General features: G+C 50.0%; 1 protein-coding gene across 2 annotated transcripts in view; it reads right to left on the reverse strand.

The window, feature by feature from the left end:
* Positions 1-5984: 5984 nt before the first annotated feature.
* Positions 5985-27695, reverse strand: part of EWSR1 (EWS RNA binding protein 1) — a 31429-nt gene continuing 9718 nt past the window's right edge. The window contains exons 2-17 of one of the 2 annotated variants that reach the window (XM_038763976.1): positions 27127-27163; positions 26875-26926; positions 25368-25491; positions 20702-20888; positions 17634-17801; positions 16085-16296; positions 15076-15256; positions 11848-11882; positions 11225-11257; positions 8870-8988; positions 8494-8623; positions 8168-8290; positions 7909-8071; positions 7517-7614; positions 6937-7186; positions 5985-6407 (exon numbers count right to left, since the gene is read on the reverse strand). In XM_038763976.1, coding sequence (XP_038619904.1) covers positions 6368-6407; positions 6937-7186; positions 7517-7614; positions 7909-8071; positions 8168-8290; positions 8494-8623; positions 8870-8988; positions 11225-11257; positions 11848-11882; positions 15076-15256; positions 16085-16296; positions 17634-17801; positions 20702-20888; positions 25368-25491; positions 26875-26926; positions 27127-27163 — 1952 coding nt within the window. In that variant the 3' untranslated portion in view covers positions 5985-6367. Of the gene's footprint in view, positions 6408-6936; positions 7187-7516; positions 7615-7908; positions 8072-8167; positions 8291-8493; positions 8624-8869; positions 8989-11224; positions 11258-11847; positions 11886-15075; positions 15257-16084; positions 16297-17633; positions 17802-20701; positions 20889-25367; positions 25492-26874; positions 26927-27126; positions 27164-27695 lie in introns of both variants that reach the window. The other variant, XM_038763975.1, reaches the window with a different exon arrangement.

The following is a 27695-nucleotide window of genomic DNA, read 5'->3' on the forward strand; positions in this document are numbered from 1 at the left end:
CTACTACAACCCGTCCCATAAACATGGCTCCTCTAAAGCCAACCTTCCCACCGTTCCTTGATCTCGTCTGTCTCACCGCCGACCCTTCACTGTCCCTCCTCCGCCCTGGAACACCCTGCCACCTCAGATCCAACAGACAATTACTCTCCCGCCTCAGGAGCCTCATTGAAGAGAAGCAGCGCGGCTCGGTGGAAAGAGCCCGGGCTTTGGAGTCGGGGGTCATGGGTTCGAATCCCGGCTCTGTCAATTGTCAGCTGTGTGACTTTGGGCAAGTCACTTCACTTCTCTGGGCCTCAGTTCCCTCATCTGTAAAATGGGGATTAAGACTGTGAGCCCCCCGTGGGACAACCTCCCCAGCGCTTAGTACAGTGCTTTGCACATACTAAGCGCTTAATAAATGCCATTATTATTATTATTGAAGGCCCACCTCCTCCAAAAGGCCTTCCCTGACCAAGCCCTCCTTTCCTCTTCTCTCCCTCCCTTCTGCATCTCCCTGATTTGCTCACCCCCCCCCCAACCCAGTCCCACAGATTTATGTACTTCTCTGTGAATTCTTTATATCAGTGTCTGCCTTCCCCTCTAGACTTTAATAAGCCCGTCGCGGGCAGGGAATGTGTCTGTTTACTGTTCTGTTGGACTCTCCCGCTTAGTACAGTGCGCTGTACATAGTAAGCACTCAATAAATACAACTGAATAAATGAAGGAATCGCTAAGCAAAGCCACTTACTACCCACCTCACACATCAAACTTGCCCCATCCTCTAATCAACAGTCCCTGGACTGGCAGCTGCTGTCGTGGCTGAAATCTCAGGGATCTTCCCATTCGCTCTCTGTCAGTGGAATTTATTTAGCGCTTGTCATGTGCAGGGCATTGTGCTAAGCACTTTGGAAGGTACCACAGGTTGACGGATGCGATCCCTGCCCGCAAGGAGTTTCCAGTCTAGTCTCCCCCCACCACCTCTCTCGTAGCGCGTCACTGTAACCAGAGCCACCGGGCGAGGGTGTGGATGACTCCGTGCAGACCATCACCGCTACCACGAACACAGCTCAGTGAGAGTCCCATTGACGGTTTCACGCACCCTACCCTCTTTTCAACCACTACAAGCAATTGAATTTATCAAGCGCTGTGTGCAGGGCATTGTACTCGGCCCTTGCAAGAGTATGATACAATAAACAGACACATTCCCTGCCCACAACAAGCTCATACAGTAACAGCCTAACAAATACCATTATTATTATTATTATTATTGTTATTGTTATTATTATTATTATCAAGCGATTTAGTCCTTACCAGTGCTTGACGGATAGTACAAGCCTAATACCATTATTATTATTGTCAAGCTATTTAGTCCTTACCAGTGCTTGACATACAGTACAAGCCTAATACATTATATTGTTGTCAAGCTATTTAGTCCTTACCAGTGCTTGACATATAGTACGAGCCTAATACCATTATTATTATAATTATTACTACTGTCAAGCTATTTAGTCCTTACCAGTGCTTGACATATAGTACGAGTCTAATAAATACCATTATTGTTATTATTATCAAGCTATTTAGTGCTTACCAGTGCTCGACATATAGTACGAGCCTAACAAATACCATTATTATTACTGTCATGCTATTTAGTCCATACCAGTGCTCGACTTATAGTACGAGCCTAACAAATACCATTATTATTACTGTCATGCTATTTAGTCCTTACCAGTGCTCGACTTATAGTACAAGCCTAACAAATACCATTATTATTATTATTGTTATCAAGCTATTTAGTGCTAACCAGTGGTTGACATATAGTACAAGCCTAACAAATACCATTATTATTATCGTCAAGCTATTTAGTCCTTACCAGGGCTTGACATGTAGTACGGGCCTAACAAATACCATTATTATTATTGTCAAGCTATTTAGTCCTTACCAGTGCTTGACATATAATACGAGCCTAATACCATTATTATTATTGTCAAGCTATTTAGTCCTCACCCGTCCTTGACATATAGTATAAGCCTAGCAAATACCATTATTATTATTATTGTTATCAAGCTATTTAGTCCTTACCATTGCTTGACATAGTATGAGCCTAACAAATACCATTATTATTATAATTATTATTGTCAAGCTATTTAGTCCTTACCAGTGCTTGACATATAGTAGGAGCCTAACAAATACCATTATTGTTATTATTATCAAGCTATTTAGTCCTTATCAGTGCTTGACATATAGTACGAGCCTAACAAATACCATTATTATTGTCAAGCTATTTAGTCCTTACCAGTGCTCGACATATAGTAAAAGCCTAACAAATACCATTATTATTATTACTATTGTTATCAAGCTATTTAGTCCTAACCAGTGCTTGACATATAGTATGAGCCTAATACCATTATTATTATCAAGCTATTTAGTCCTTACCAGTGCTTGACATATAGTACGAGCCTAACACCATTATTATTGTCAAGCTATTTAGTCCTTACCAGTGCTTGACATATAGTACGAGCCTAATACCATTATTATTATTGTCAAGCTATTTAGTCCTTACCAGTGCTTGACATATAGTACAAGCCTAATACCATTATTATTATTATCAAGCTATTTAGTCCTTACCATTGCTTGACATATAGTATGAGCCAAATACCATTATAATTATTATTGTCAAGCTAGTCCTTACCAGTGCTTGACGTATTGTATGAGCCTAACAAATACCATATTATTATTGTCAAGCTATTTAGTCCTTACCAGTGCTTGACATAGTATGAGCCTAACAAATACCATTAGTATTATAATTATTATTGTCAAGCTATTTAGTCCTTACCAGTCCTTGACATATAGTACAAGCCTAACGAATACCATTATTATTATTGTTATCAAGCTTAGTCCTTACCATTGCTTGACATATAGTATGAGCCAAATACCATTATTATAATTATTGTCAAGGTAGTGCTTACCAGTGCTTGACATATAGTACGAGCCTAACAAATACCATGTTATTATTGTCAAGCTATTTAGTCCTTACCAGTGCTTGACATAGTATGAGCCTAACAAATACCATTAGTATTATAATTATTACTGTCAAGCTATTTAGTCCTTACCAGCCCTTGACATATAGTACAAGCCTAATACCATTATTATTATCAAGCTATTTAGTCCTTACCACTGTTTGACATATAGTATGAGCCAAATACCATTATTATAATTATTACTGTCAAGCTAGTCCTTACCAGTGCTTGACATATAGTACGAGCCTAATACCATATTATTGTCAAGCTATTTAGTCCTTACCAGTCCTCGACATATAGTACAAGCCTAACAAATACCATTATTATTATTATTGTTATCAAGCTATTTAGTCCTTACCATTGCTTGACATATAGTATAAGCCAAATACCATTATTTTAATTATTATTGTCAAGCTAGTCCTTACCAGTGCTTGACATATAGTATAAGCCAAATACCATTATTATAATTATTATTGTCAAGCTAGTCCTTACCAGTGCTTGACATATAGTACAAGCCTAACAAATACCATGTTATTATAGTCAAGCTATTTAGTCCTTACCAGTGCTTGACATAGTATGAGCCTAACAAATACCATTAGTATTATAATTATTATTGTCAAGCTATTCAGTCCTTACCAGTCCTTGACATATAGTACAAGCCTAACAAATACCATTATCATTATTATTATCAAGCTATTTAGTCCTTACCATTGCTTGACATAGTATGAGCCAAATACCATTATTATAATTATTATTGTCACGCTAGACCTTACCAGTGCTTGACATAGTATGAGCCTAACACCATTAGTATTATAATTATTGTCAAGCTATTTAGTCCTTACCAGTCCTTGACATATAGTACAAGCCTAGCAAATACCATTATTATTACTGTTATCAAGCTATATAGTCCTTACCATTGCTTGACATATAGTATGACCCAAATACCATTATAATTATTATTGTCAAGCTAGTCCTTACCAGTGCTTGACATATAGTACGAGCCTAATACCATGTTATTATTGTCAAGCTATTTAGTCCTTACCAGTGCTTGACATAGTATGAGCCTAACAAATACCATTAGTATTATAATTATTATTGTCAAGCTATTTAGTCCTTACCAGTCCTTGACATATAGTACAAGCCTAACGAATACCATTATTATTATTGTTATCAAGCTTAGTCCTTACCATTGCTTGACATATAGTATGAGCCAAATACCATTATTATAATTATTGTCAAGCTAGTGCTTACCAGTGCTTGACATATAGCACGAGCCTAACAAATACCATGTTATTATAGTCAAGCTATTTAGTCCTTACCAGTCCTTGACATATAGTACAAGCCTAATACCATTATTATCAAGCTATTTAGTCCTTACCATTGCTTGACATATAGTATGAGCCAAATATCATTATTATAATTACTGTCAAGCTAGTCCTTACCAGTGCTTGACATATAGTACGAGCCTAACAAATACCATGTTATTATTGTCAAGCTATTTAGTCCTTACCAGTGCTTGACATATAGTATGAGCACAATACATTATCATTGTCAAGCTATTTAGTCCTTACCAGTGCTTGACATATAGTATGAGCATAATACATTATTACTGTGAAGCTATTTAGTCCTTACCAGTGCTTGACATATAGTACAAGCCTAACAAATACGATTATTATCATTATTATTATTATTGCTGTCAAGCTATTTAATCCTTACCTTTGGAGAGAGCCTCGGGACAGGCCACAAAGAGCCCGCACCGGAGTGGAGACGGTCGTAAAAATCCCAGTGCTTAGTACCCAGCGTGTGCTCGGTAAACATCCCGGTACAGTGCTCTGCACATTGTAAGCGCTCAATAAACACGATTGATGATGATGATGATGATCCCGGCGACAGCCACCTCTCCAGCCCACGAACTCCTCTCAGACGGCCGCATTCCGGGGCTACGTGCCGCGCTTAGATCGCAAGCTTCTCGTGGGCAGGGAGTGTGTCTGCTAATTCGGTTGCATTGTGCTCTCCCACGCACTTAGTACAGGGTTCTGCGCATAGTAAGCGCTCGATAAATCCCACTGATTGAATGACGCTCGTTTCCAGCCCCCGAATCCAGGGTCACTTAAAAAGAAGCAGTGTGGCCTAGTGGGAAGAGCCCAGGCTTGGGAGTCGGAAGGGTTCTCATCCTGGTTCCGCCACCTGTCTGGTGAGTGACCCTGGGCAAGTCTCTTCGCTTCTCTGGGCTCCAGTTACCTCATCTGTAAAATGGGGATTAAGACCATGAGCCCTGTGTGGGACAGCGATCGCGTCCAACCTAATTAACCTTGTTATCTCCCCTAGCCCGGCACAGAATAAGCGCTTAAATATCATGAAGAAGAAAAATACATTTAAGAAATCTGGTCTGTAAACAACATCAACGCAAACTGGGCCTGGGAAAACATATGGGGATCTGATCAAGGAGAGATTTTCCTGGATATGGCCAAGTCGCTCAACTCCTCGGACCACAGCGAGTGGGATACAAGCCCCCGGATGTCACACGGCCTCGAGGTCAGAGCTCAAGCCTCAGTCCTGGGTTCTAACCCCAGCTCCGCCTCCTGCGTGACCATGGGCAAGTCACTTCCCTTCAACGGGCCTCAGTTTCCTCACCTGTACAATGAGAATTCCATACCCATTCTCCCTCCCCTGTTAACTGTGAGCCTCATGTGGGATACAGCTGTAACCGACCTGAAACGTCTCCAGTGCTTAACACCTGGCTGGTCCTTAAATACCTGCTGGTCTCAGCTACGCTGGAAGCAATTGGCTGTCCCTACATCCTAGGCATCTATTTCCCGGCCCTCTATCAACTGATGCTTTTTTAAAAAAAACTATAAACATCCTTCTGAAAATTCGTACCCAACAAATCCTGACCCCATCCCCCCTTGGGCCCAAAGTGTCAGGCAGACATACGCCCTTGTGGGGAGGGATCTTTCAGGTTACTGCTCAACAGAGGCCGAAGAAGGATTTACGTTTATAAACATTTGGAATTTTATTTAAAAAAAAAAAAACATCACAACCATTAACATTGTTACAGTTAGTTCTCCTCCTGGTTCTCCACACAATGATATTGAGCATGCTCACAACAATGGTTTCTCATTGGTTTAGTCTTAAGGTTAAACAACCATCTTAAAAGAAGGGAAGGGGGGGGGGGGGAAAGAAAAAACCTCAGCGCACTACCATTTAACTGTTTAATGTTTCTCCACAAATGGTGAAAAATACTAAAGTACAGACAGGGAATAATCATAATGTTGTGGCCAACATTATAAATATGGAATTATAAATTTAAAACATTTTCTGGTTTAAAAAATAAATCTGGTAGTAAATGCAGCTCTGCGGGGATTCTACCTCTAGTAGGGCCGGTCTCTGCGCTCCTGGCGGTGTTCACCTCTGCAAGGGAAAAGGAGTCACGTCAGAGCCCGAGGGCCGTCCCCTGCGGGCCCCAGCACAAGGAGTACTCTCGGGGAAGAGCAAAGAAGCGGCGTGGCCTAGTGGAGGGAGCCTGGGCCTCCGAGTCAGAGGGACCTGGGTTCTAATCCCGGCCCTGCCACTCATCCGCTGGGTGACCCTGGGTAAGTCACTTCACTTCCCTCTGCCCCGGTGACCTTATCTGTAAAATGGGGATTGCGGATGGTGAGCCCCATGTGGGTCGGGGATGTGTCCAACCTGATTAACTTGTATCTCCCCCAGTGCCTGGCACACGGTAAGTGCTTAATAAATACAAATAAGCAAAAGGACAAAAAAAAAAAAAAAAGGCACAGGATGGGGGTCCTTGGGGCAACAAGGAGACGGTGACAATTCTAGCTAAACCAGTCACCTCAACAGCCACAGCCCTCTGACTCGATGCCTCCTATCACCCCGCTACCGCCCGCCGGGGTGGCACCCGCGCCCCCGCGAAGGGTTCAGCCCAGTCACGTACTTGTCCATTTTCCCGGGTCCTCCGCGTCCTCTTCTTCCTCCCATCTGCTCCATGAGCGGCCCTGGGGGCCCACCGGGCCCGCCCCGCCTCCCGCCGCCAAAGCCTCCTCGATCCATCCCGCGGCCGCCGCGGAAGCCGCCTCGGTCTCCCCCGCGGCCGCCTCTGAACATGCCGCCGGGCCCGCCGCGGTCCATCAGGCCTCCTCTGCCCCCTCGCATGCCGCCGGGGCCACCTCTGCCGCGATCGCTGCCTACGGAGGGGCGGCGGGGCGTTACCTCGGGGGCCTTCGCCCGACTCCCGAGCCAGGCCCCTGGGCCCCGATCCACCCCCTTCCAAAGCTGAAGAAATCAGGCATCTCCGAGCCCTCGGGGCCGCTCGGCTTCAGGAAGCCCACGGCCAGCTCCTTGAAGCAGGGCGGCACAAACTCTTGGGGGGCGGTGACGGGGCATCGCCACCCGCCTCGACGAGAACGACCCAACCTGACCAGAGCCCACCTTCCCTCCGAGGTCGTGTGGCTCTCTTTGGGGCCCCGGCCCCGAGGGTTTCGGCGGCCCATCCGGGGGAGAGTCAATGCACCTACCTGGAGGCGGAAAGGGAGGCGGGAGAAAGCCTTCCGGTTTGGGAGCCTTGCACTGATTACACTCTGTTCTCCAGGCAAAGTTTTGGTTTCCACATCCACTGAAACACAAGAACCGTGGTCACCGAAAACCAACCTGCAGGTCCGCTCTGCAGAAGGCGGCTCCCCTTGCCTACCGCTTCGTCCTTCCAAGCACCACCCCGCACAACCCGGATGTCTCCAGCTCCTTCCCACCCACCCCAAACGGCACTAAACCTAAGGGCAGGGCCGACAGATTGGCAGTGTTGGCGAGGGGACGGGTGAACTACCAGAGCGGCGAGCTCTCTGCACTGCTGAGCCCCAATGGACAGGGGACAAAGGGGGCAGAGGGGGCAGAGATTAAAGCCAAGACGTACGGGTTCGGGCACTGCCAGTCTCCGGCTCGGTGCTGGACGTTTCCTCCTCCAGACGGGTTTCCTCGGGAGCCACGGGGTCCTCTTGGGGGGAAGCCTCCCCGTTCTCCTCCTCTACCACCCATTCGGCCCATGGGACCTCCAGGGCCTCCAGGCCCCCCTGGACCTGCAAAGGGAAACCAGAGTGAACTCCCTGCTGTCCGCTGCGAGAGGTCTGGGGGAACGGGAGGGAGAGGTCCCCAGGTCCCCAAAGACAGGCTACCTCCACGGAGCGGCGGGGGCATCCCTCTGCCCTCCCGGGGGGGCATGCCGCCACGCAGGCTGTTCATTGGAGGCTTCTTTCGGGCGAGGGAAACCTTGAGCTTGCTCCCCTGGAAGTCTTTACCTGGAACACAAAGAGAGGGACACGTTTGCGATCCCTAGCCTTTCACCGGCCGGTCTCGGGACAAGATGATCCAGGGGTGAGCCCAGAGCGGTCCCAGTCAGACGCCATCCGGCCTCGTGGTTTCCTCCCCACCTAAAAGGCTGGATCCGGAGACCCACGGCCCCGGTCCCCCAAACCCCCCGAATCCGAGCCCAACCACTCACCGTCAAACCATTCTACTGCGGACTTAGCAGTAGGAGAGTCGTCATAGGCTACTGTGGCATCTCCTTTCGGTTTTCCCGTCTCCTTGTCTAAATAAATGTTTATCACGGGTTGCCCGGTCCTCTTGTTCATCTGAAAGGACACAATTTTTTCTTTTACCCTGCATCACGGGGGTGAGACCGGCAGACGACTCCCTTCCCGCACCCCAGAAGGATCGTCTCCCCGCTAGCCCAGAGCCACGGGGGACCCGCCCACATCCCTGCTGAGGAATCGATAGGGCTAATCCAGAAGTCCAGGATAAGCCCAAGAAAATCGGGGGGCTCAGATGCCAGGGAGCCTCACGAGGCCAGCTCCCATCTCGGCCGCCCTTCCACCCACCTTGAGCACACCACATTGCTTGAAGAAGTCGGCCAGGTCTTCGAGAGTCACGTTCTCATTCAACCCCTGCACATAAATGGCAGTGTTCTCCGAGTCTTCGTCCGGATCCACGGGCGGGCCTGATGTGGGAACCAGAAACGTCAGTGGGCAGTCGCACGGGAGTGGCAGAGACCCCGTTTCCCTCAGGCCCCAGCTGGCGCAAATCAAGACCGACGCCACACAACACATCTGCCCACTCTGTTGTGTTGTACTTTCCCAAGTGCTTAGTACAGTGCTCTGCGTTCGGTAAGTGCTCTATAAATACCACTGACAATGATGATTTACTAGACGCTTGCTAGATGTCAGGCATTGAGCACTGGGGGGAGGTCGGATGGTACAAGATGAGCATATCCGATCCAGTCTCTGATCAACAGAGGTTTCCCAATCTAAGGGGTGGGGAGAGTGGGTAGCTTGTCATCCATTACACTGACAGAGAACTGAGGCCCAGAAAAGTGACACGCCAAGGCCCCAGAACAGCCCGGTGGATGAGCTGGGACTCCAGGTCTTCCGTCTGCCAGTTCTGACTTTCCTAGTCCTGGGCCCTTTCCGCTACTAGGCCCCGATGGCATCCATTCGGCCCAGAGAGAAACTGAGAGCTACAGCCCCAAGGAGGCAGGGCCGCAGACACAGTGCCCCAGCCCTACCTCCCGAGGAAGACATGCTACATTGCCAGTCCTCTCAAATCAGCTGGATTTATTGAGCACTTATTCTGTGCAGAACAGGGTACTAAGTGCTTGGGAGAGTACTATTCAGTCAATTGCATTTATTGAGGCACTTACTGTGTTCAAAGCACTGAGAGAGATAATAATAATGATGATGGTACTTGTATGGCATTTATTATCTGCCAAGCACTAAGTGCTGTGGTGGATATAATGTAATCAGGTTGGACACAGTCCGTCTCACATGGGGCTCCCACTTTTAATCCCCATTTGACAGATGAGGGAATTGAGGCCCAGAGAAATGAAGTACCTTGCCCAGGGTCACACAGCAGACAAGTGGCAGAACCGGGATTAGAACCCAGGACCTTACGATTCCCAGGCCTGGGCTCTACCCACGAAGCCATGCGCTACTCCTGAGGACGTCCCGCTAGGGGTAAGAGACCACGGCCACTCTTGACGGGGGGGGGGAAAAACACGGCGTGGCCCAATATCCCCTATCGCAATTCGCAATTCTGCCCCTTGCCTGCTGTGTGACCTCGGGCAAGTCACTTGAAATCTCTGTGCCTGTTGCCTCTTCTGGAAAATGGGGATTAAGACTGTGAGTCCCATGTGGGACACGGATTGTGTCCAATCTAATTTATATCTACACCAGAGCTAAGTATAGCGCCTGACACACAGTAAGTGCTTAAGTACTATTTTAAAAAAGAAAATCAAAAAAAAAACCCTAGACGGTAGTCTCGAAGTAAAGTAGGAGCGCAAGGATGAAGTCTCCACTTGAGGGTTTTCGGTTCCGTTGATTGAGGGCCAACGTTTACGGGCAAGACAGTTCATTTGCCATTCTTGGTGGGCGATGGGGGGGGGAAGCGTGCCACCCAGAGACCTAACAACCCTGCCCAACTTCCCAGGGGATGACCGTGGCTCAAATCCGCACATCCCGGAAAGAAGCCTCGACCAAAGGCCCCGGGAAAGTCACCGAGACACCCGGAAGTCAGTCAGCCGCCTTCCCGGCCCACAGATAGCTCTGCAGGCCACAGGCAAAGCGTGCTTCCCACATCATCATCATCATCAATCGTATTTATTGAGCGCTTACTGTGTGCAGAGCACTGTACTAAGCGCTTGGGAAGTACAAATTGGCAACATATAGAGACATTCCCTACCCAACAGTAGGCTCACAGTCTAAAAGGGGGAGACAGAGAACAAAACCAAACATACTAACAAAATAAAATAGAATAGGTATGTACAAGTAAAATAGAATAATAGATATGTACAAATATGTACAAACATATATACATATATTCCCACGCCAGCCCATCCACCGCAACCCAGGATGGAAGATTTGAGAAGGAGCGGGGCTGGGTGGATCAAGCACGGCCCCTGGAATCGGGAGGCCCGGCTTCTAATCCCGGCTCCGGGCAAGTCGCTTAACTCCTCTGTGCCTCAGTTTCCTCCTCTAAAATGGGCGTTCGAGACCCATTCTCCCCCTAAGACCGGGAGCCCCGAGTGGGGCCGGGATCGCATCCGACCTGATCACCTTCCATCGCCCCAGGCGCTTAGTAAGAGCTCAAAAAATGCCACAATCATTGTTATCGGCATCCGTGCCGCCCGCTCCCACAGCTCCACCCCGCTCCCCCGTTACCCGGGGAAAGGATCTGGTTACCTAGATCAAGATCTGGTCCTTCTTCCATAGGTCCTGCCAATGAGGAAAGATCATACAGAACCTTGTCAGTGCATGCCTTGCAGGCCGCAAACCTTACAAACACACACAACTATCTACTAAACCACCATTCGATGGGGGCTTCGTTAAACTCAAAATTGACCCGCACTGCAAAGAGCAGCAGTGCCCCTTTAATGTGTCATCAGTCTGCTAGGGAAATCGTTTTTTTTTTTCTTTTTAACAAAACCTTTAACCGATAATACGCCTTTCGATGCTTACTGCGCCAATCGGGGTTAAGTTTGTAACAAGTTAACTTGTTCTCCAAGTAAACCAAATTTTTTTACAGGTCTTTTTTTTTTTTTTCTCCCCCAAATTACAGAAGCAGTCACTCAATACTTCAAGTTACCCTTTGGAAACCACAGGTTAACCTCATTACCCCTATTGCAATATGCCGGCAAGTACCCATCTTACAGTCTAGGTCGTAAGGTCTTTTTTTTTTTTTAAACCGCTTTATGAAACTAATAAAAGAAAATTATAGTTTTTTTGGTCTAAAAACTGACTGCATATTTATTGGTTTTTTTTTTTTTTTTTTTTAACACTATCCATTGTAATACTCAAAAACTTACCACCAGGCTTATTGAAGCCACCTCGCTCTCCAGCGCTGCTGGGGGGATAAACGAAGAAATGAAGGCCTTTTTCCCTTTAAAAAGCCAGTACCGCTCTGAGCCTCGGGGGCTCGTGGGGAAGAAGGGCATTGGCTAAACACATCTCCAAACAGTGCGTGTCTCTCTCTCATGTCGGCACTATGCCTTTCTTCAGGGCAGCTTGCTCAAATTGCCTTTATACACAACCTTGCTCATCTGATTTGACACACCGCTTTGACTGCACCCTTTCTCTTCCACGGTGGGTATTAGTAGTGCAATACTTGGTGAATACAGGGGAGGGGGGAGGAAAAAAAAAGGAATAAAAATCGCGACCCCTCAGCCACCCGCCCCCCGCCCCCATGCCACGCTGACGGACCGGGAGCGCTCCGTTTCAAAACGGAGGCCGGCGGTCAGGGTGGCCATGGTTTTGGGGAACCTCCTTTGGTGTACGTAAAGGTGCACCCCTCGCCCAACCTCTTCTCCCTGGGGGAGAGCCAACCGCGCCTCGAGGCTCCCTGAGGCGCCTCCCGGTGCGGGTGGGCGGGCAATGGCCACGGCCAACGTCCCGCTCGCCGCACATTTCGGCGGAGACCCCCGCTGAGTCTCTGGCCCAAAAGCCATCCGCTCCGGGCCACTGAGTCGGTCGACCCATCCCGGCGGGAGGACCGGGATCGGGGCCCGGATGTCTGGGCTACCGGGGGGGGTGCGACTTTCCGGACACACGGGTCAGGTGGTAACACGGGCACGGCCGGAGGAGGTGGCTGCCTTCCACTTCTTTTCTGGGGCGGGCCGGAAAAGAGAGTCTGGAGCAGAACGGCAGCCGAACGGTCACCAAATTTAGGGGTGCCGCCTCGAAGAAAAGGGGCTGTGGGGAGAAGGGCAGCCCCCGAGGGCGAGAGCCCGAATGGTTGGCATACCAGTATTGCACCGTTAATACCCCGAGGACTGAAAATATACAATATCGAGCTGTTGCATGCAGCTTTGCTTTCTCGATTTTGCTTTTTTTTTGTTAAAGTACACACCATCAAATGTTTGTTTTCTCTTTTTCAATACACACAAGTTTACACTTTAATTTTACACAATTCTAGAGTAGTACACCTCCTCTGTTTTCATGATCAAACAACAAGTACGAAGTTACCAAAGTTACAGAAAGATTCCATTTATACAATGAACACATTTTGGTTAAAAAAAAAAAAAAGTATTTCCTAGGCATATTTTTTCCTCTCCATATGGACACCGTGTCTAGTCCCACTTTTCATTATGCTGCCGGCTGAGTACTGAGTACGGGTACTTTTTAAGTATTGAAGTGTATACAAGGCTCTCACTTTGTAACCTGTAGCATATAAATGCGACAAAGCATGTTAAAAAGTTTCCACGTTTAACAACCAAGAGATATTAGCAAAGATAGGGAGTCAGTCAAGGAAAAGGGCACGTCTCCAACATCGCACGCCTTACCTGGAGAAGACACTGAACGCCATCACCACACGGTGGAGGGGTAGGAGGGGGGTAGGGGGGTGGAAGGGTGGGGAGGGCGGGAAGGGGAAGGGTCGGGGAACGCCCCGTAAACTCCGACGGATGGCTTCGCGGTCCATCGGAAACCACGTGGGACACGCTGGGAATTTTTTTTTTCTTTTTTTAAAAAGAGGCCGATTTTGCGGGGGAAGCTAAATTCGGGGAGCGGGGCCTCCCTCCCCGGCCCACCCTTTGCTAGCGTTTGTCTTTGCGAGTCAATCTGAAATCGCTTATTCGTTATGGCGTTAATACTCCAGGGGGGAGGGGGAGGGGGAAAAAACAAAAAAAAATTTTAGAATCTTCGGTAATCAAAAAGCGCCAAAATTTCGAGGGGCGTGGGGACGTGATGATAGTCATTTCGAGTGTCTACATCTACTTTTTAAGACATCCACCTGGGGCTATGGGTGAAACCTTTATGATGGAAGCCAGCTCCCTTTTTCCGAAATGATGGGGCCGGTCGCTCGGGCCGAAATGCAATCAGTCACAATGGCCGAATGTTGCGGGTGGAGGCAGATCGGGCAGTTGGTTTTTTCCCATAAAGATTTCACCCAGCTGTTCAGAATCACTCCCATTCGAGCTATGCAGAGAGCCAGGAGGGACACTTGCGGCCAATTTCAACCTCACCAGACAGGTTTGGGAGGACTGGAGCGGGGCCGGGGGAGACGAAGACCCAGATCGGACTTTCGGACGGGAAATTTCCGGCGGCCCGCGGCGACAGGGAGAATCACTGTGCCCCGACAGATCCCGTGCGGCTTTTGGGGGGACAAAATTGTAGCGCCCGATTCCGGGCGGCGGCGTGTATCGAGGCCAAGCTCTGCATAGCATCTAACTTTGGTTGGGATGGAGCACCCACGGGGCTAAAACCTTCCCTATCACGTCACCCGGCCCGCTCGCCTTTACCAACCTGACCCCCTCCCCTCCAGGGCCGGGAGACGGGGCCTTCTTCGGCCCACGGACGGTTTGCGAAAACAGACCGAGCCGTTCGCCGAAATGGCCCAGCTGACCTGAAACGCTTCCCCGGGGATCCCCTGAACCCCGCCTCCCCCCCCTCCCCCCACCCTGAAAAACCAACCGAAACCACCAAACCCCTTCCCCAAAATAAGCACATAAAAAACCACCCCTCGCCGGTCAGTCGCCCTGCTCTCTTCCACGCTCCCAATTCTGCCCGTTACGTCCGGCCCCTCTAGGGTCACGGCTTGGGGGACGGTGTTCCGACCCGGGGCCGGAGCCAGGGGATGTGACACTTGGGTGGGGTACCGGGCTTGCCAGACCCTCCCCATAAAGCCTCCCCCCTCCCCTTCCCGGTTCCCCCCTCCTCCCCGCACAGGCGAGCACGGAGCTAAGCTTAGAGCTGTCCGAGGGCTCGTGAGTGCTCCACCCCACAGCCCTCTATTGACCTCGCAGAGGACCTCTGCCTCGGCCAACGGCGAAGGGAGCTGAAAGCGGACTCTTTTCCAAGGCATCCTACGGCCTCCTCCCCGACCCCACCGATCGACGGCGGGCGGGGGAAACGGGCCCTCGCCACCCCCCCCCCCCACCGGGACATTTCCACGCCTTGCCAAGGGCCAAGGCGGTCAAGGCCCGCCCGCGGAAATGTGGCTTTTACAATTTGCCTCCGACTTTCAGTCCCTTCTTTCCAGTTTCCCAACCTACGGATAAAACAAAATTAGGTAAAAGGAGAAAAAGATTTGCTCTTACCCCATTCCACCGCGGCCTCCTCCCCGCCCACCTCTGCTCATGCCTCCGCGATCAAATCCCCCTCTGCCCCTGCCCCGGTTATCGGGGCCACTCATGCTCCTGCTTTCTCCTGGACCGGAAAAACCTCCAGACTCCTGCCCATACACACCCATGCTACTGGGGTGGTCCTGCCGGAATGTACCTGAAGAAGAAGCCACACACCTGTAAGCCTCAAAGCAGCCTCTTCGGGCAGCCTGATGCAGCTCAAACGCTGCATTCCTCTCGCTGTTTTTGTTTGGTTTTTAAAAAACGGCACACACGCGCTGTATCGTACAGTGCAAAATGACCGTCGAGCGGCTCCCCTGGAACCGCCACCAATCCCTGACAGCTTTTAACCCATTGCTGGCGCTTCGGACCGGGAGCCCCACGGGGGACGGGGACCGTGTCCGACGTCATTATCGTGTGTCGATACCGGCGCCTAGTCCAGTGCTTGGCACGTAGGATGCGCCTCAACACCACTACCATCATCATCCCCACCATCTGGATATGCTTAGGGCCGGTGGGAGCTAAGGAATCAGAGACATCTCCCCCCGACCGAGGGGGAGGCCTCTTCAGAGCAACCGTAGTCTGTGCTCTGTACCTCCTCCGAAAATACTTAGCTCCATTTCCTTCTGGGGGTCCCCCCAGCCCGGGGCTCGTAAGTTCTTTTAAGGGACCACGGGGCTTTCTATTGACAGGGCTCGGCACAGAAGCCCGACCATCCCAGGGCAGAAATTTTTAGGCGTCCCCCCCCGCCCGGCCTCTGCTAAGCCTCGTAGGCCTCTGGTGGGGGAGTACCCAAAGGGGGATTTGAAAATCTGAAAGGGGCGGACTGGGCCCGGGAGGCCAAGTTTGGCCAACTCGCCACCCCTCACCTCCTCCCGCCTTTTCCCGGAAACCAGGGCAACTAGTGGGCACCTGGGCTTAAGAGCCTGGGGACAAGGGGCCCGGAGGACGGTCCTAGCCCACTGGTTGTCTTCAAGAAACTCACTCTGCTGCCCGTAGCTGCTGCTTTGCTGGCTATATTGGCTTGGAGCCTGGCTATAGGATCCAGTTGGGGGGGGGTAACTAGTAGGGGGCTGCTGCCCGTAGCTGCTTTGTTGACCATAGCTACTCGGTTGTCCGTAGCTGCTCTGCTGCCCATAGGTATTCTGCTGGGAGTAAGTGCTCTGATCGTAACTAGTCGGTTGCGTAGAAGAATAGCTGCAAAATAAAAAAATAAAGCCCCGGTCAGGGGGAGAAGGGGAGGGTCGCGTCGCTTCATCAAGCCCCTATCAACCCAACAGACCCTCTCCCCCCACCTCACTGCAACAGGCTGGGGAGGAGGCGGATACTATCACTCCTTCAGAAGGTGGGACACCACCACACCACTCCAAAGCTGTCGACAATTGTCTTTTCTTTTAAAAAGAGCTACTGGTCAGATGCAGTGGGCAGGGAATGTGTCTGTTTACTGTAGTATTGTCCTCTCCCAAGCGCTTAGTATTGAGCTCGATATAAATGATCGCATGAATGAATGAAGAAAGATCAACAGCTCTGTGCCCGACGGGGACCGAATGTGGCCTAGGAGAGAGAGCACGGAGGCTGGGAGTCTGGAGACCCGGACTCTGATCCACAGTGTGACCTCGGCCAAGTCACCTCGCCTTCTCTGGGCCTCGGTTTCTTCCTCTGTAAAATGGGAAGCATATGCCCCTTCACTCTCTCATTTTAAGCTGTGTTGGAGCTGATTGTAACTTTAGACCCGACCGCTGCTCGGCTCCCAGAATTCCAGACCGGGCCGAGCGTTTCCAAATGAAGGCATTCAGGCGAAAGGGAAGGGCCAAGCGACCTTGGCCGAGGAGGGCCCAGACCAAAGAAAGTCGTGTGAAAATGCACAAAATAACGCAATGGCTTAAGGCATAATTTTGCTCACTAGCAGTCCTGAGAGGGCACTGACAGAGTTAACTCTTAACTGACCATCCGCGATAACGAGGGGTCAGAGGCACAAATAAAGGGCCCCGGTTGGGCTCACCAAGCATGCCCCGCTAAGGGGAAGCGAGAACTCTGGACCGACCCACAAAGTGGACAAGAGAAGCAGCCCGAGTTGGGATTTTTAGACTGTGAGCCCACTGTTGGGTAGGGACTGTCTCTATATGTTGCCAATTTGTACTTCCCAAGCACTTAGTACAGTGCTCTGCACACAGTAAGCGCTCAATAAATACGATTGATGATGATGATTGATGATTGCGCCGTGCTTGACCGGTCAGTTCCTACCACCACTCCACGGTCAACTAGATGCCTGTCGTTCTTTTAATATCGGAATCCGAATGCCGACTCTCCCCCTTGGGATTTCAGCAGGAACTAATGAGCTAGGATGCAATGAGCCCCTTGATGTAAGTTTTGACTTTTCGGCCGTCTCAGGCCGAAAGAGCTCGCCGAACATGCTAGGCGAGGGGTGCGGGGAGAAGGGAATCAAAGGGGTGAGGTTGAGCTGATGGCAGAAGCGGTCCCCCCCGCCCCCGGGCCGTTTCCCGGGGGGCGTGAGGGTGGGAAGCGTTCGTTACCTGGTAGGAGGATAGGATGGTGGTGCGGTGACCGGCTGCATGGGATAGCTGCTGGGTACCTGGGGATAGCTGTAGTTACTCTGTCCGTATCCTAGGCTGGGCTGGCTGTAGCCTGCTGTGCTAGATTGAGGCTGACTAGTCTCAGCGGGCTTGCTCCCATCCTGGGGTCTAAAAGAGAAAGAGCGAAGGTGAGACACCGCCTTTCCTGCCGGGAGCCATCAGCCGTCTTCCCACCTGGTTGGCAGACGTTTCGGAAAAACCCTGAACGGAGCATTAGGGTCGGCTTCGGGACTCCGGTACCCCAGCTTGCTGGCTAGACCGATCAACTGACAGTTCCGGGAACGCTTCCTTCGGCATGGGCTAGGGAGAAATAGGGAGGAATCTCTCCTACACGGATCTGTGCGCCCGACCGGGCCTTTCCAGGCTAGCGGGCAGGCGGTTCAAAACCTCGCCTGCTCCCCTCTCAGGGGGCCGGGAAAGCAGAGAGTATTTCACCGGCTCGGGGAGTTTGTGCCCACGCCTATTGGTCACCAGCTCCAAACCCAAAGGTGGCACCCTGGCCTAGGAGAGGTCTGTTTGGGCTCCTTCAAATTGCAACAAAAGCAGAGATAAATAAAGAGAGAACATGTTATACTTCAAACGCCTCAAAAAAAGACCAAAGCAAAAAAAATAAAAAACCACACCGGACCCTACTGCGGAGTTTTTCCCCAGAAACACCCACAAAGGGAATTGTTCCAGCAGGCCCTAGTAAAACCTGGGTGCAAAATGGGCCCTTGCCTCTGTGCCAGAAGGTCATGGATCAGGATCAGGTCATGGATCAGGTAAGGGCGGAGGGGAGAGAGTGAGAGGGGAGAGACACTCCCCGAGGGGCAACCGATACTTCCCGACGGCCCGTAGATTGGCCGGTGAGCTGTCCCCCAGTGCTGCCTCGAGCAGAGGCCAGGCTCCTGCTGCCCAGCCCTGGGGGGAAGCTAGCGAGGGTACTGTAGTTTCTTTCCCACGGCTGGCCTGAAGTGTCACGGGAAAAAGTAGAGAACAACCCAGAACGATCTAAAGGGTTTGAAGTTAGCTCAACCCCATCAAGCAGAGACCTCCGTTCCAGCTTGGGCGATCTCCTTGCCAAACTGAGTGAGGAAATCCCACCCGGCTGTTCGAGACTTTTCCGAAGGGAGGAAAAACCGGTGCTGAGCGGCAGCCCGGGATTGCTGCGAGCGACGTCTAGGGAGACCGCAGAGGGCAACCACGAAGGTCCATTCCGGGGCCCGAGGAGCCGGCTTCTCTGGTCCGAGTGGCTGAGGTGACCCACTGATCGGTCGATTACTCACTGCGCGCTTCGGAAGTGATCTCACCAGTATTGGCGTGAGCTCAGGTCTTCCCTCTACAGCAGTCAGTAAGGCTAGGTGACGAGCGACCCGTCTCCTTTATTCCCTACCAGCTTTTCTGTAGGGAATGCTGGAGCAGCCACCAAGTACACCGGCTAGAGCAAAGACCTTCAATCTTCCGTTAAGCAACAATTAATAACGTTTACCCTCTGCCAAATCCGTTAGAGGGGATTAGACTTGTTTACCCTGGGGTTCGCTGGGCCCTGAAGTTCATCTGAATGGCCTATTGTAGAAGCAACTACATTCCCGGCCAGAGCGCCAAAAGGCTCCCAACGCCAACGTGGGCACGGTTTTGTGCTCGTGGCCCGTAGGCTTGACTAGCAGAGGTCTCGCCAAGGGAAAGGCACTTTAGGCTGGTCCGGGGAGAAACCACCTTCTCCAAACCTTCGGTGGAAAACCAGCTGCCTGGACCACCGATACCACAATCAAGGGCCACTCGGACACCCCTAAACCAGCCCATTTGTGCACCCCGACCAGAACAGCCAAACCCAAAGAGGTGACGTCCTCCGAGCGCCTCGATTATTTCAATTAGCCTCCTGCCCATTAGCTCTTCCGAGCACTCAGTACAGTAAGTGCCTGGCACAGAGCACTGAGGGATGGAGTTGACAGGCCTTCAAATCCCGGTTCTCCTGCCTATCTAGACTGGGCTCCACGGGAGCTAGAGGTGTCTGACCCGACGACCTTGTAACTCTCGGTGCATAGCAAAGGGCATGGCACATAATATGTGCTTAATAAATTTCCCCCAATCATTATTGCCTTCTCACTTCTGTACCTGGGGGGTGGTGCCTTTGGCCAGTATGGAACAAGTTAGCTAAAGGCAATATCCCCCTCTAGTCTGTAAGCTGGTTGCGGACAGGGAACGTGCCTACCGACTTTGTTGGACTGTAGTCTCCCGAGCACTTAGTACAGTGCTCTCAACACAGGAAGCACTCAATAAATACGACTGATTACTATGGTTGGAAACACCCCAAAGATAAGGCTCGGCCTGTGACCATCTGGCCCCCGCTCCCAAACCAGAAATTGAGGCAGGCGCTCTACTGGTGCCTGCTATTTATTCATCCAAGTGTATTTATCGAGGGCTTACTGTGTGCAAAGCACTGTACTAAGCGCTTGGGAGAGTACAATAACACAAAAACAGACACATTCCTGCCCACAACATATTCCACTTGGGGGAAAAGGAAATGGAACTTGTTTTGTAGGTCTTCAGTCCCACTTGGAGAAACAAGAACGACATTCCTTTGCCAGACCCCATCCAGTCACACATCTAGAGCTAAATAATCGGCTGGGAGAGGTTTTTGGTTGTTGTTTTTTTTAAGCAATCAGCATCTATGTTCTAGCCAACCAACAGCATTTATTGTCCTTTCGGAATGCTGATTTCATAGTTCTTCGGAAGTTGACTTGTGTTACGGAACCTGCTTACAAGATTTCACCTTTCATCTCCTTCCATGGAGCCCAGTTACTTTAGTGACACTAGTTCACTCTAGGAAGGCCTGCCGACTCCACACCCCCAAAAAAGGGACATCTCTTCCGAAGGAAAAGTCCCGTGGAGGGGGCAAATGCTCAGGAAGAGCCTTATTCCTCAGCGTCAAAACGCCCATTCCTTAATCCGGAAACCCAGGAAGTGGGACCGGGACGTAGCGCCGTGCGCGGGGGGTGGCGGACGAGAAGGAGAGAAGGCGTCCTTACCTTGTAGGTGCCGTAGCAGCCGGCTGTTGCCCGTACGTCGGGTAGGCGGGCTGGGTGCCATACGCAGACTGGGCCGCATAAGAGGCTTGAGTGGTGGTAACAGTAGCCGTGGTGGTATCATAGGCCCCCGTGCCGTACCCCTGTACCGGCTGACTGTAGGCCTGAGGAGCTGTCGGGGTGGTATAACCTACAAACAGGAACGAATGAGTCAGATTTTTTCCACCATTCCCACTCAGCGACCTGAAAAGTCACTTCTCATTACATAATCCATTCCACAATAGCCCCACTCCCCTAAACTTTACTGAACAGCTACGGATAGATCAATCTCGACCTACCGCCTTCCTCCAAAGACGGATTTCAGAGGATGAGGGTCCGATGTAAGTTCCTAGTAGGCACATCTACCGATTCGGTTGAACTGTAGTTTAACCCTAGCGTTTAGTGAAGTGCTTCCTGCAGAGCACAGCACCAGTGTTTTCAATTCAACATTTTCAAATAACCTGAGCCCACGCAAGCAGGTGAAAATCTGGAAAACCTTCAAGTGGCCATCCGCCTCCGCCCCTAACTGAAAGCACCTTTAAGGGCAGGGATTGTGTCGACTAATTCTATTGTGTTGCACTCTCCAACGTGCTTAGTGTAGTGCTCTGCACACGACTAGCTTTTAGTCCCCCCTTTTAGACTGTGAGCCCACTGTTGGGTAGGGACTGTCTCCAAATGTTGCCAACTTGTACTTCCCAAGCGCTTAATACAGTGCTCTGCACACAGTAAGCGCTCAATAAATACGACTGATGATGATGATGACTAGCTCTTAATAAATACTATCGATCGAAACCTACTTATTTAGTTCAAGGTTTGGGATCGCAAACTTTTTCCTTACCGGAATCATGGATTTTCTTTCCCTTAGCAAAGGCATAATCAAATACAATTTTTCTCAGAGGCCCTAGTCTTACGACTCCACCCCTCTCCCCAGCATCTTCAGAGAACATTAAAACTAATTCCACATCTGTTTTTGCCCTCACAACGATTGGGGGTGAACCAAAATCCTAAAATAGGCCACTAGCCCCACTCCCCCTGCTATTACACCTAATGCTAATTCACATCCACGTGGTCACTAAACCGCAGCAGTGGTTTTAATCCTTCCGTTGAAGGAGGTGCGTGGCAACCGTGTCATCATCAAAAATCTCCCAGCACCCTCGGCGAGCCAGGTATCCGCAGACCGGACAACAAAATTTCTAAAAAGAACTCCCCGAGTAGAAACAAAAATCAGCCACTCCAACGTCGTCGACGGCAACAGACCCTGGCAGAGTGTCATCTCCCTTGGACTTTATGAAAAGGAGCTGGGGGGAAAATGACTCGGGACATTGAAGCAAGAAGACCTAAAATATGACCTCTTCGGGTTAGACCGCGTGAAAGGCAAGCTGGACAGGAAGCTCAAAAACACTTTAGCTGTCAACTTTTGGTCAGGTCTGAAGCCTGCTACCACCCTGCCGTCACATTCTGTTGGTCAGCCTCCCCAAAGAGAAACTGGCCTTTTTCATTCCATTTTCTACTTCCTTGTCTATTGTTTCATCTTTGGGCAGTATGCTGCCTAAATAACGGAATTCTTTGACGGCATGTGGCTTTGTCTTCAGTCAGTCAACGGTGTCCATTACTATGTCCAGAGCACTGTACTAAGCGCTTGGGAGAATACACTAGAATATATTTGGCAGTCACATTCCCATACTAGAGGGAAAGACCGACATTAAATTACAGTTACGAACATAAGTGTTGGAGGGCTGAGGGTGGGGTGAATAAAGAGCACAAATCCAAGTGCAAGGACAACGCAGACGGGAGAGGGAGTAGAGGAAATGAGGACTTAATCAAAGAAGTCCCCTTGGAAGAGACAGGATTTTGATAAGGCTTAATAATAAGGCTGTGCTGCCAAATGAAGGTCTTTGGTTCTTTTGACGGTTTTCCAGGTGCAAGGTGAAATGTTACTTCAGTTTTCTTCCGTCACTAAAGCAACTGGTTGACTCTGGGGTGAGCATGTCTTTCAAATGCCATCCTCTGTCACCCTCTGCCATTCTTCAACGACTCTCGCTACAACTTTGGGGGATGCTCAGGGCCTGGAGAACTGGAAGACTTTCCCAGGTGTCGAAGCTAATTCTAATGCCCATTTTCCTCGTTCCACCCCCGGCGTGGCTGCAAACACTTAAACTGAAAAGAACCCGGTCCACTCTGTCCTCCTGACTAAAAAGAAAGGCTCGCCAAAGGAAGCAGTCTCTGAATCTGAAAATTTCTTAGGGAAGCTCAATTCGCTAGACTATTTCCAGAGCCCAGAAATGCCTCTGAAAACTCTCCGAGCAGCTCCCTGCCCTTCTCCCGAAGCTAAATTCTAAAACTATGCTAATGAGCTGGAATACACAGCTAGAGTTCAAGTGTTAAAGTCCTTCCTTCTATAATAAATGCAATTCAACCCAGGGAAAAGATCACAAGAAATGTTCCCAACCTTCGTTCGGCTTCAAAGACTACAAGTGCCCCTTGCTAAGCGAGCGGCAACACCCAGGATGATTACTTTGATTTGAAATGGCCTCCCAAGCAACTGGCATTGGCAACTTCAGTACACAAATCCCACTGAAAAGAACAAACGCCTCACCTGAGGAGATGCTTGGATTTTTGAGTATTTGGAAACCATCGTTAACTCGTTGAGAAATAGCATGGCCTAGTGGGAAGAGCCAATGCCTGCGAGTCAGAGGAATCGAGTCCTAATCCTCACTCGGCCACTTGCCTGCTGTGTGGCTGTGGGCAAGTCGCTTTCCTTCTCTGGGCCTCAGTTCCCTCACCTGCAAAATGGAGATTCAACCCCTGTTCCTCCTCCTACTTAGACTAGATGAGCCCCATATGGGACCTGGTTATCTTGTCCCTACCCCAGCGCTTAGTACAGTACTTGATGCATAATAAGCACTCAACAAATACCACAAATATTATTGAGTACCGTATCTGAGTAATTTAAGAGTATCTTCAAGTGGCAGGAGGTGAGAGGAAGCAGTGGATTGGAGAAGCAGGTAAGTCTTCCCCAGGGGAGTCTGAGGTCAGAAAGCCCAACTCGGCAGACCTCACGCTCGTTTAGGGCCCCCAAGGGCCCAAGTTTTTCCTCCGTGGACTTTCTATTGCTCCCAGAATGGTCCAGGGTAAAGACAGGTCAGACACCTTGGGTGACCTTGCTGCCCGGCTAGATTATTCGACAGGCAGTATGTGGCGAGCCAAAAATGTGTCAAATTAATACTGCTCCCCTTAAGCTGAACCAAGTCTTCTATATTTCCATTCACTTCGCTTCCAGGTCCCTGAAGCCTAAATGATGATACTGTGACTCTCAAGAAAAAGCCGCCTCTAAAATATGTCTGCGGAGAGGATTCTCCTGACCGACTGTCGATCACATTCACACAGGGGTTGTGAACAAGGCCAGGTACGCCTCGATCAGCAATTCACGACCGTGGAACATGCAGGGCGATGGTCTGGAAATCCCAACACGCCTCATCGTGCAGTTCACCTTTTTAGGAATCGGGCAAAGTCGGCTGGATTTTAAGTCACCCGAAAGATCATCTCAGGGAGGGGTTCGCCTACCATTGGCTTCGGCAGAGAACTGCCAATGAGAGACACTCGGGGGGAAGACGGATACGCTCTTGGCAAACGACATGAGAGAGTGGGACCTTGGAGAGGCTCTTTGAGAGCCTCGGTCCATTGATCAGTGCTGGGTTCTGGGGGAAGTTGGAGAGTTCAATACCATGAAGACATCTAAAGGGTTAACACCGCAGGGTGAGGCGGGATGAAAGAGCATTTCCCACCAAGAGTGAGAAGGAGAGTCAGACCTGTACTGGTCCCCCCTACTGTGGAAAGCACAAAACAAAGAGAAGAGGGAACACTATCAGATGAAGCAGGAGGCCAGTTAACCAGTTCGATCTCAGGCTAAGCTAGTTCCGGGCCCAAAATATGCCAAAAAGCCGCCAGGAAGCGTACGGTCTCCTGGCACTCTGACTGCTATTTGGGTCCTTAGTGTTCGAGTGTAGTTACTAGATTTCAGCCTGATGGCAGAGGCCTCCAATGTTCCTTAAAGATGAAAAGGATGACTGCCCCCTCCCCACCCTGCGGCCCAGCCTCATTCTACTGAGCAATTCCTAAAGCGACGCAGAGGAAGAGGAAAAGGAGAAGGAAGGGGGGTGGGGGGATAAAGGTCTTCTCCTTATCAAGAGCGGTCCATTTCTCTCCCCTCCTCCTGCAGATCACTTGAGAAGCAGTGTCGTCTGGTGAAAGGAGTCCAAGGACCTGGGTTCTAATCCCAGCTCTGCTACTTATCTGCTGTGTAACCATGGCCACGTCACTTCACTCCTCTGGGCTGCTGTTCCCTCATCTTCAAAAGGGGCATTCAATACCCGTCTCCCTCCTACTTTGCCCGGGAGCCCCACGAGGGACCTGCTGACCTTATAACCACCCCGACGCTTAGTACAGTGCTTGGCATATGCTAAGCGCTTAAATACCACCATTACAATTATTACTAGGACACGGCTTGGACCAGAATCTCCCACCAGGTCAGTGAGTTACAAGGTGCTGGACTGATACCAGAACAGGCAAGACAAAAAATAATAATAATAATAATCCTCTACCCCCGTTCCCTTGCCCAAAAGGCCCTTACCAGTTGGAGGCTGCCCGTAGGAAGTCGCATATGCAGTTTGTCCGTAGGTAGCAGTTGTCTGGGCCTGGGTGTAGCTGACATCAGTTGGCTGCCCGTAGGCTCCGTAGCTCTGTTGCCCGTAAGCCTGATCCGGAGGAAAGAGAGTACACGCGACGCTTAGATGAATCGGCCCCCTCCCTCTGATTTCGATACGGCTATCCAACTGGAGAATCGTGCCCACCCTGCTTTCTGGCACCCACCAAGACAGGTGCCTGACCTCTGAACATTCTTCAGGTTATAACACAACTCATAACCGTTCGATGAGATCCTGAGATCTTGGTACCGATAGCGTCGGGGGAAAGCAAAAAAAATCCATGACATTTTCGATTGACTGATATTACAAAATGGAAGGAGGTACAGTGAATTTGAAAACTAAGGCCAATTCTGGCTGCTTGTAAGCCACCGGAGATGCCTCCCAAGACGGCAGACAAATCAAATCTAACTTTCTAGAAGACTACAAGCAAGACACCCCAAAGGCAATGGCCACCGGAAAAAGACATGGGTGTCGCGGACTGAAAAACGCTTGAAGAAATCGTCGTACTTCTAACAATAAACGAAAGCAGGGAGGGAGGAACACCAGACAGTCATTTCAAAGGAAAGGAATTGAAAGAGTTTATACTCTACCTAGTTTTAGAGTTTTGCTCTTGAAAGAGGGCCCTGTAGTTCTTAAGATGGAACAAAAAGCGCCTTGGGTATCAACATCCATCTCAGCCGTCTTGATTTGGTTAGCCAGTTGTACAAGTTTTATCAGGCCACTCAAGTGGACTTTTATCACGTTCATTTTGGGCTTAGCGGCCCATTTCCGCAAACCGGAAGGCCGAAGCTCCCATCTTTTTCTCCTGAAGCTGCCTCGGCTTTTCCAGCTCGTGGCCCATATGTCAGTCAATTGTATTTACTGAGCTCATTCTATGTGCAAAACACTGCACTAAGCACTTGGGAGAATATGTTCTAACAATAAACAGACACACTCCCTGCCCAAAACGAGCTTGAAGTCTAGAGGGGGAGAAACACATTAATATAAAGTGCAGATATGTACACAAGTACTGTGGGACTGGGAGGAGGGGATGAATAAAAAGAGCAAGTTAGGGATGTGCAGAAGAGAAGAGGAAAGGAGGGCTCAGCCACCTTGAAAGATGTTCCTTCGATGAGGCTTTGAAGGAGGGGAAAGTAATTGTCTGTGGGATATGAAGAGGGAGGGCAACGTTTAGTTCAGACCTAACCTGGCCTTCCCTTGAAGATAAAACCGTAACTTTGGGGCACACCTCCTGCAATGCCCGAAATGGGAGAGCTGCCCAGTGGAATGATTTTCCCTTAGTACAGGGCCTTGGTGCTTAGTACAGTGCCAGGCATGTAGTAAGCACTTAACAAGTACCATTAAAAAAAAAAGGACAAGGATCTGCCCTTGTTTGAGTCTCACAGCTCACCCTTTCCCCACTGTTGCAACTCACAAAGATGCCGGTCGGATTACCTGTGTTGTCTGTGCGTATCCTTGAGCTGGCTGGGCCGCATAAGCACTGTAGCTGTAAGAGGAATTGAAGGGAAGGTTTGAGCAGGCCGAAAAGCGCCACTTTGGTTCCTATCCCGGCCCATCTTATGCCAACCGGCACAGCACTCAGCTACTGAAAAGTATTTCAGGCTGAAAGGAGACATTCACTCAACCACGCCATGGCTGGGAGGAACGTATCGTGTGAGCACTGTCAAAGACGTGGAAAGTACTTACCCCTGCTGGGCCGCTGCTTGGCTGTAAGTACTATAGTCTGTGGAGAGGAAAGAATAAAAATAAAAATTAAAAAAAGGCACCACGTGAACAACTGGAGCCCTGCGGGGGATGGATCTGAAGGTCGGGAAGCAGGGAGATTGGAGAGCAGGTCAAGGGGTGAGCCAGGGACAAGCCCCTGGGCGTTATGCCCAAATAATCCTGCTTCGGAAACAGGCTTTTCAAGTCAGTCAGTCAAGCGCATTGATTGAGCACTTACTGTGTGCAGAGCACTGTTCTAAGCCCTCGCGAGAGTACAACAATAACAGGTCCATGCCCTGCCTGCAGGCAGCTTACGGTCTACAGGGACTAGAAGGCTCCTTGGTGGCTATCAAGCTGCTAACAACCTTCGCATCATCGGCAGGGACTCTTAGGAGAGTGAGGCAGAGAAACTCTTCAATTTTCATCACTGCTGGAGAAACATGCTCATCGATGGGGCTTGGGATTTAACTCAGATCTTGCTGGTGGCTGATGAGAACTAGGGATGGCGGGTAAGCAGAAGGAAAACACTGCACCATTCTGGGGAGTTTGGT

Source organism: Tachyglossus aculeatus, chromosome 21 (assembly GCF_015852505.1).
Source record: "Tachyglossus aculeatus isolate mTacAcu1 chromosome 21, mTacAcu1.pri, whole genome shotgun sequence".
Classification (NCBI taxonomy): domain Eukaryota; kingdom Metazoa; phylum Chordata; class Mammalia; order Monotremata; family Tachyglossidae; genus Tachyglossus; species Tachyglossus aculeatus.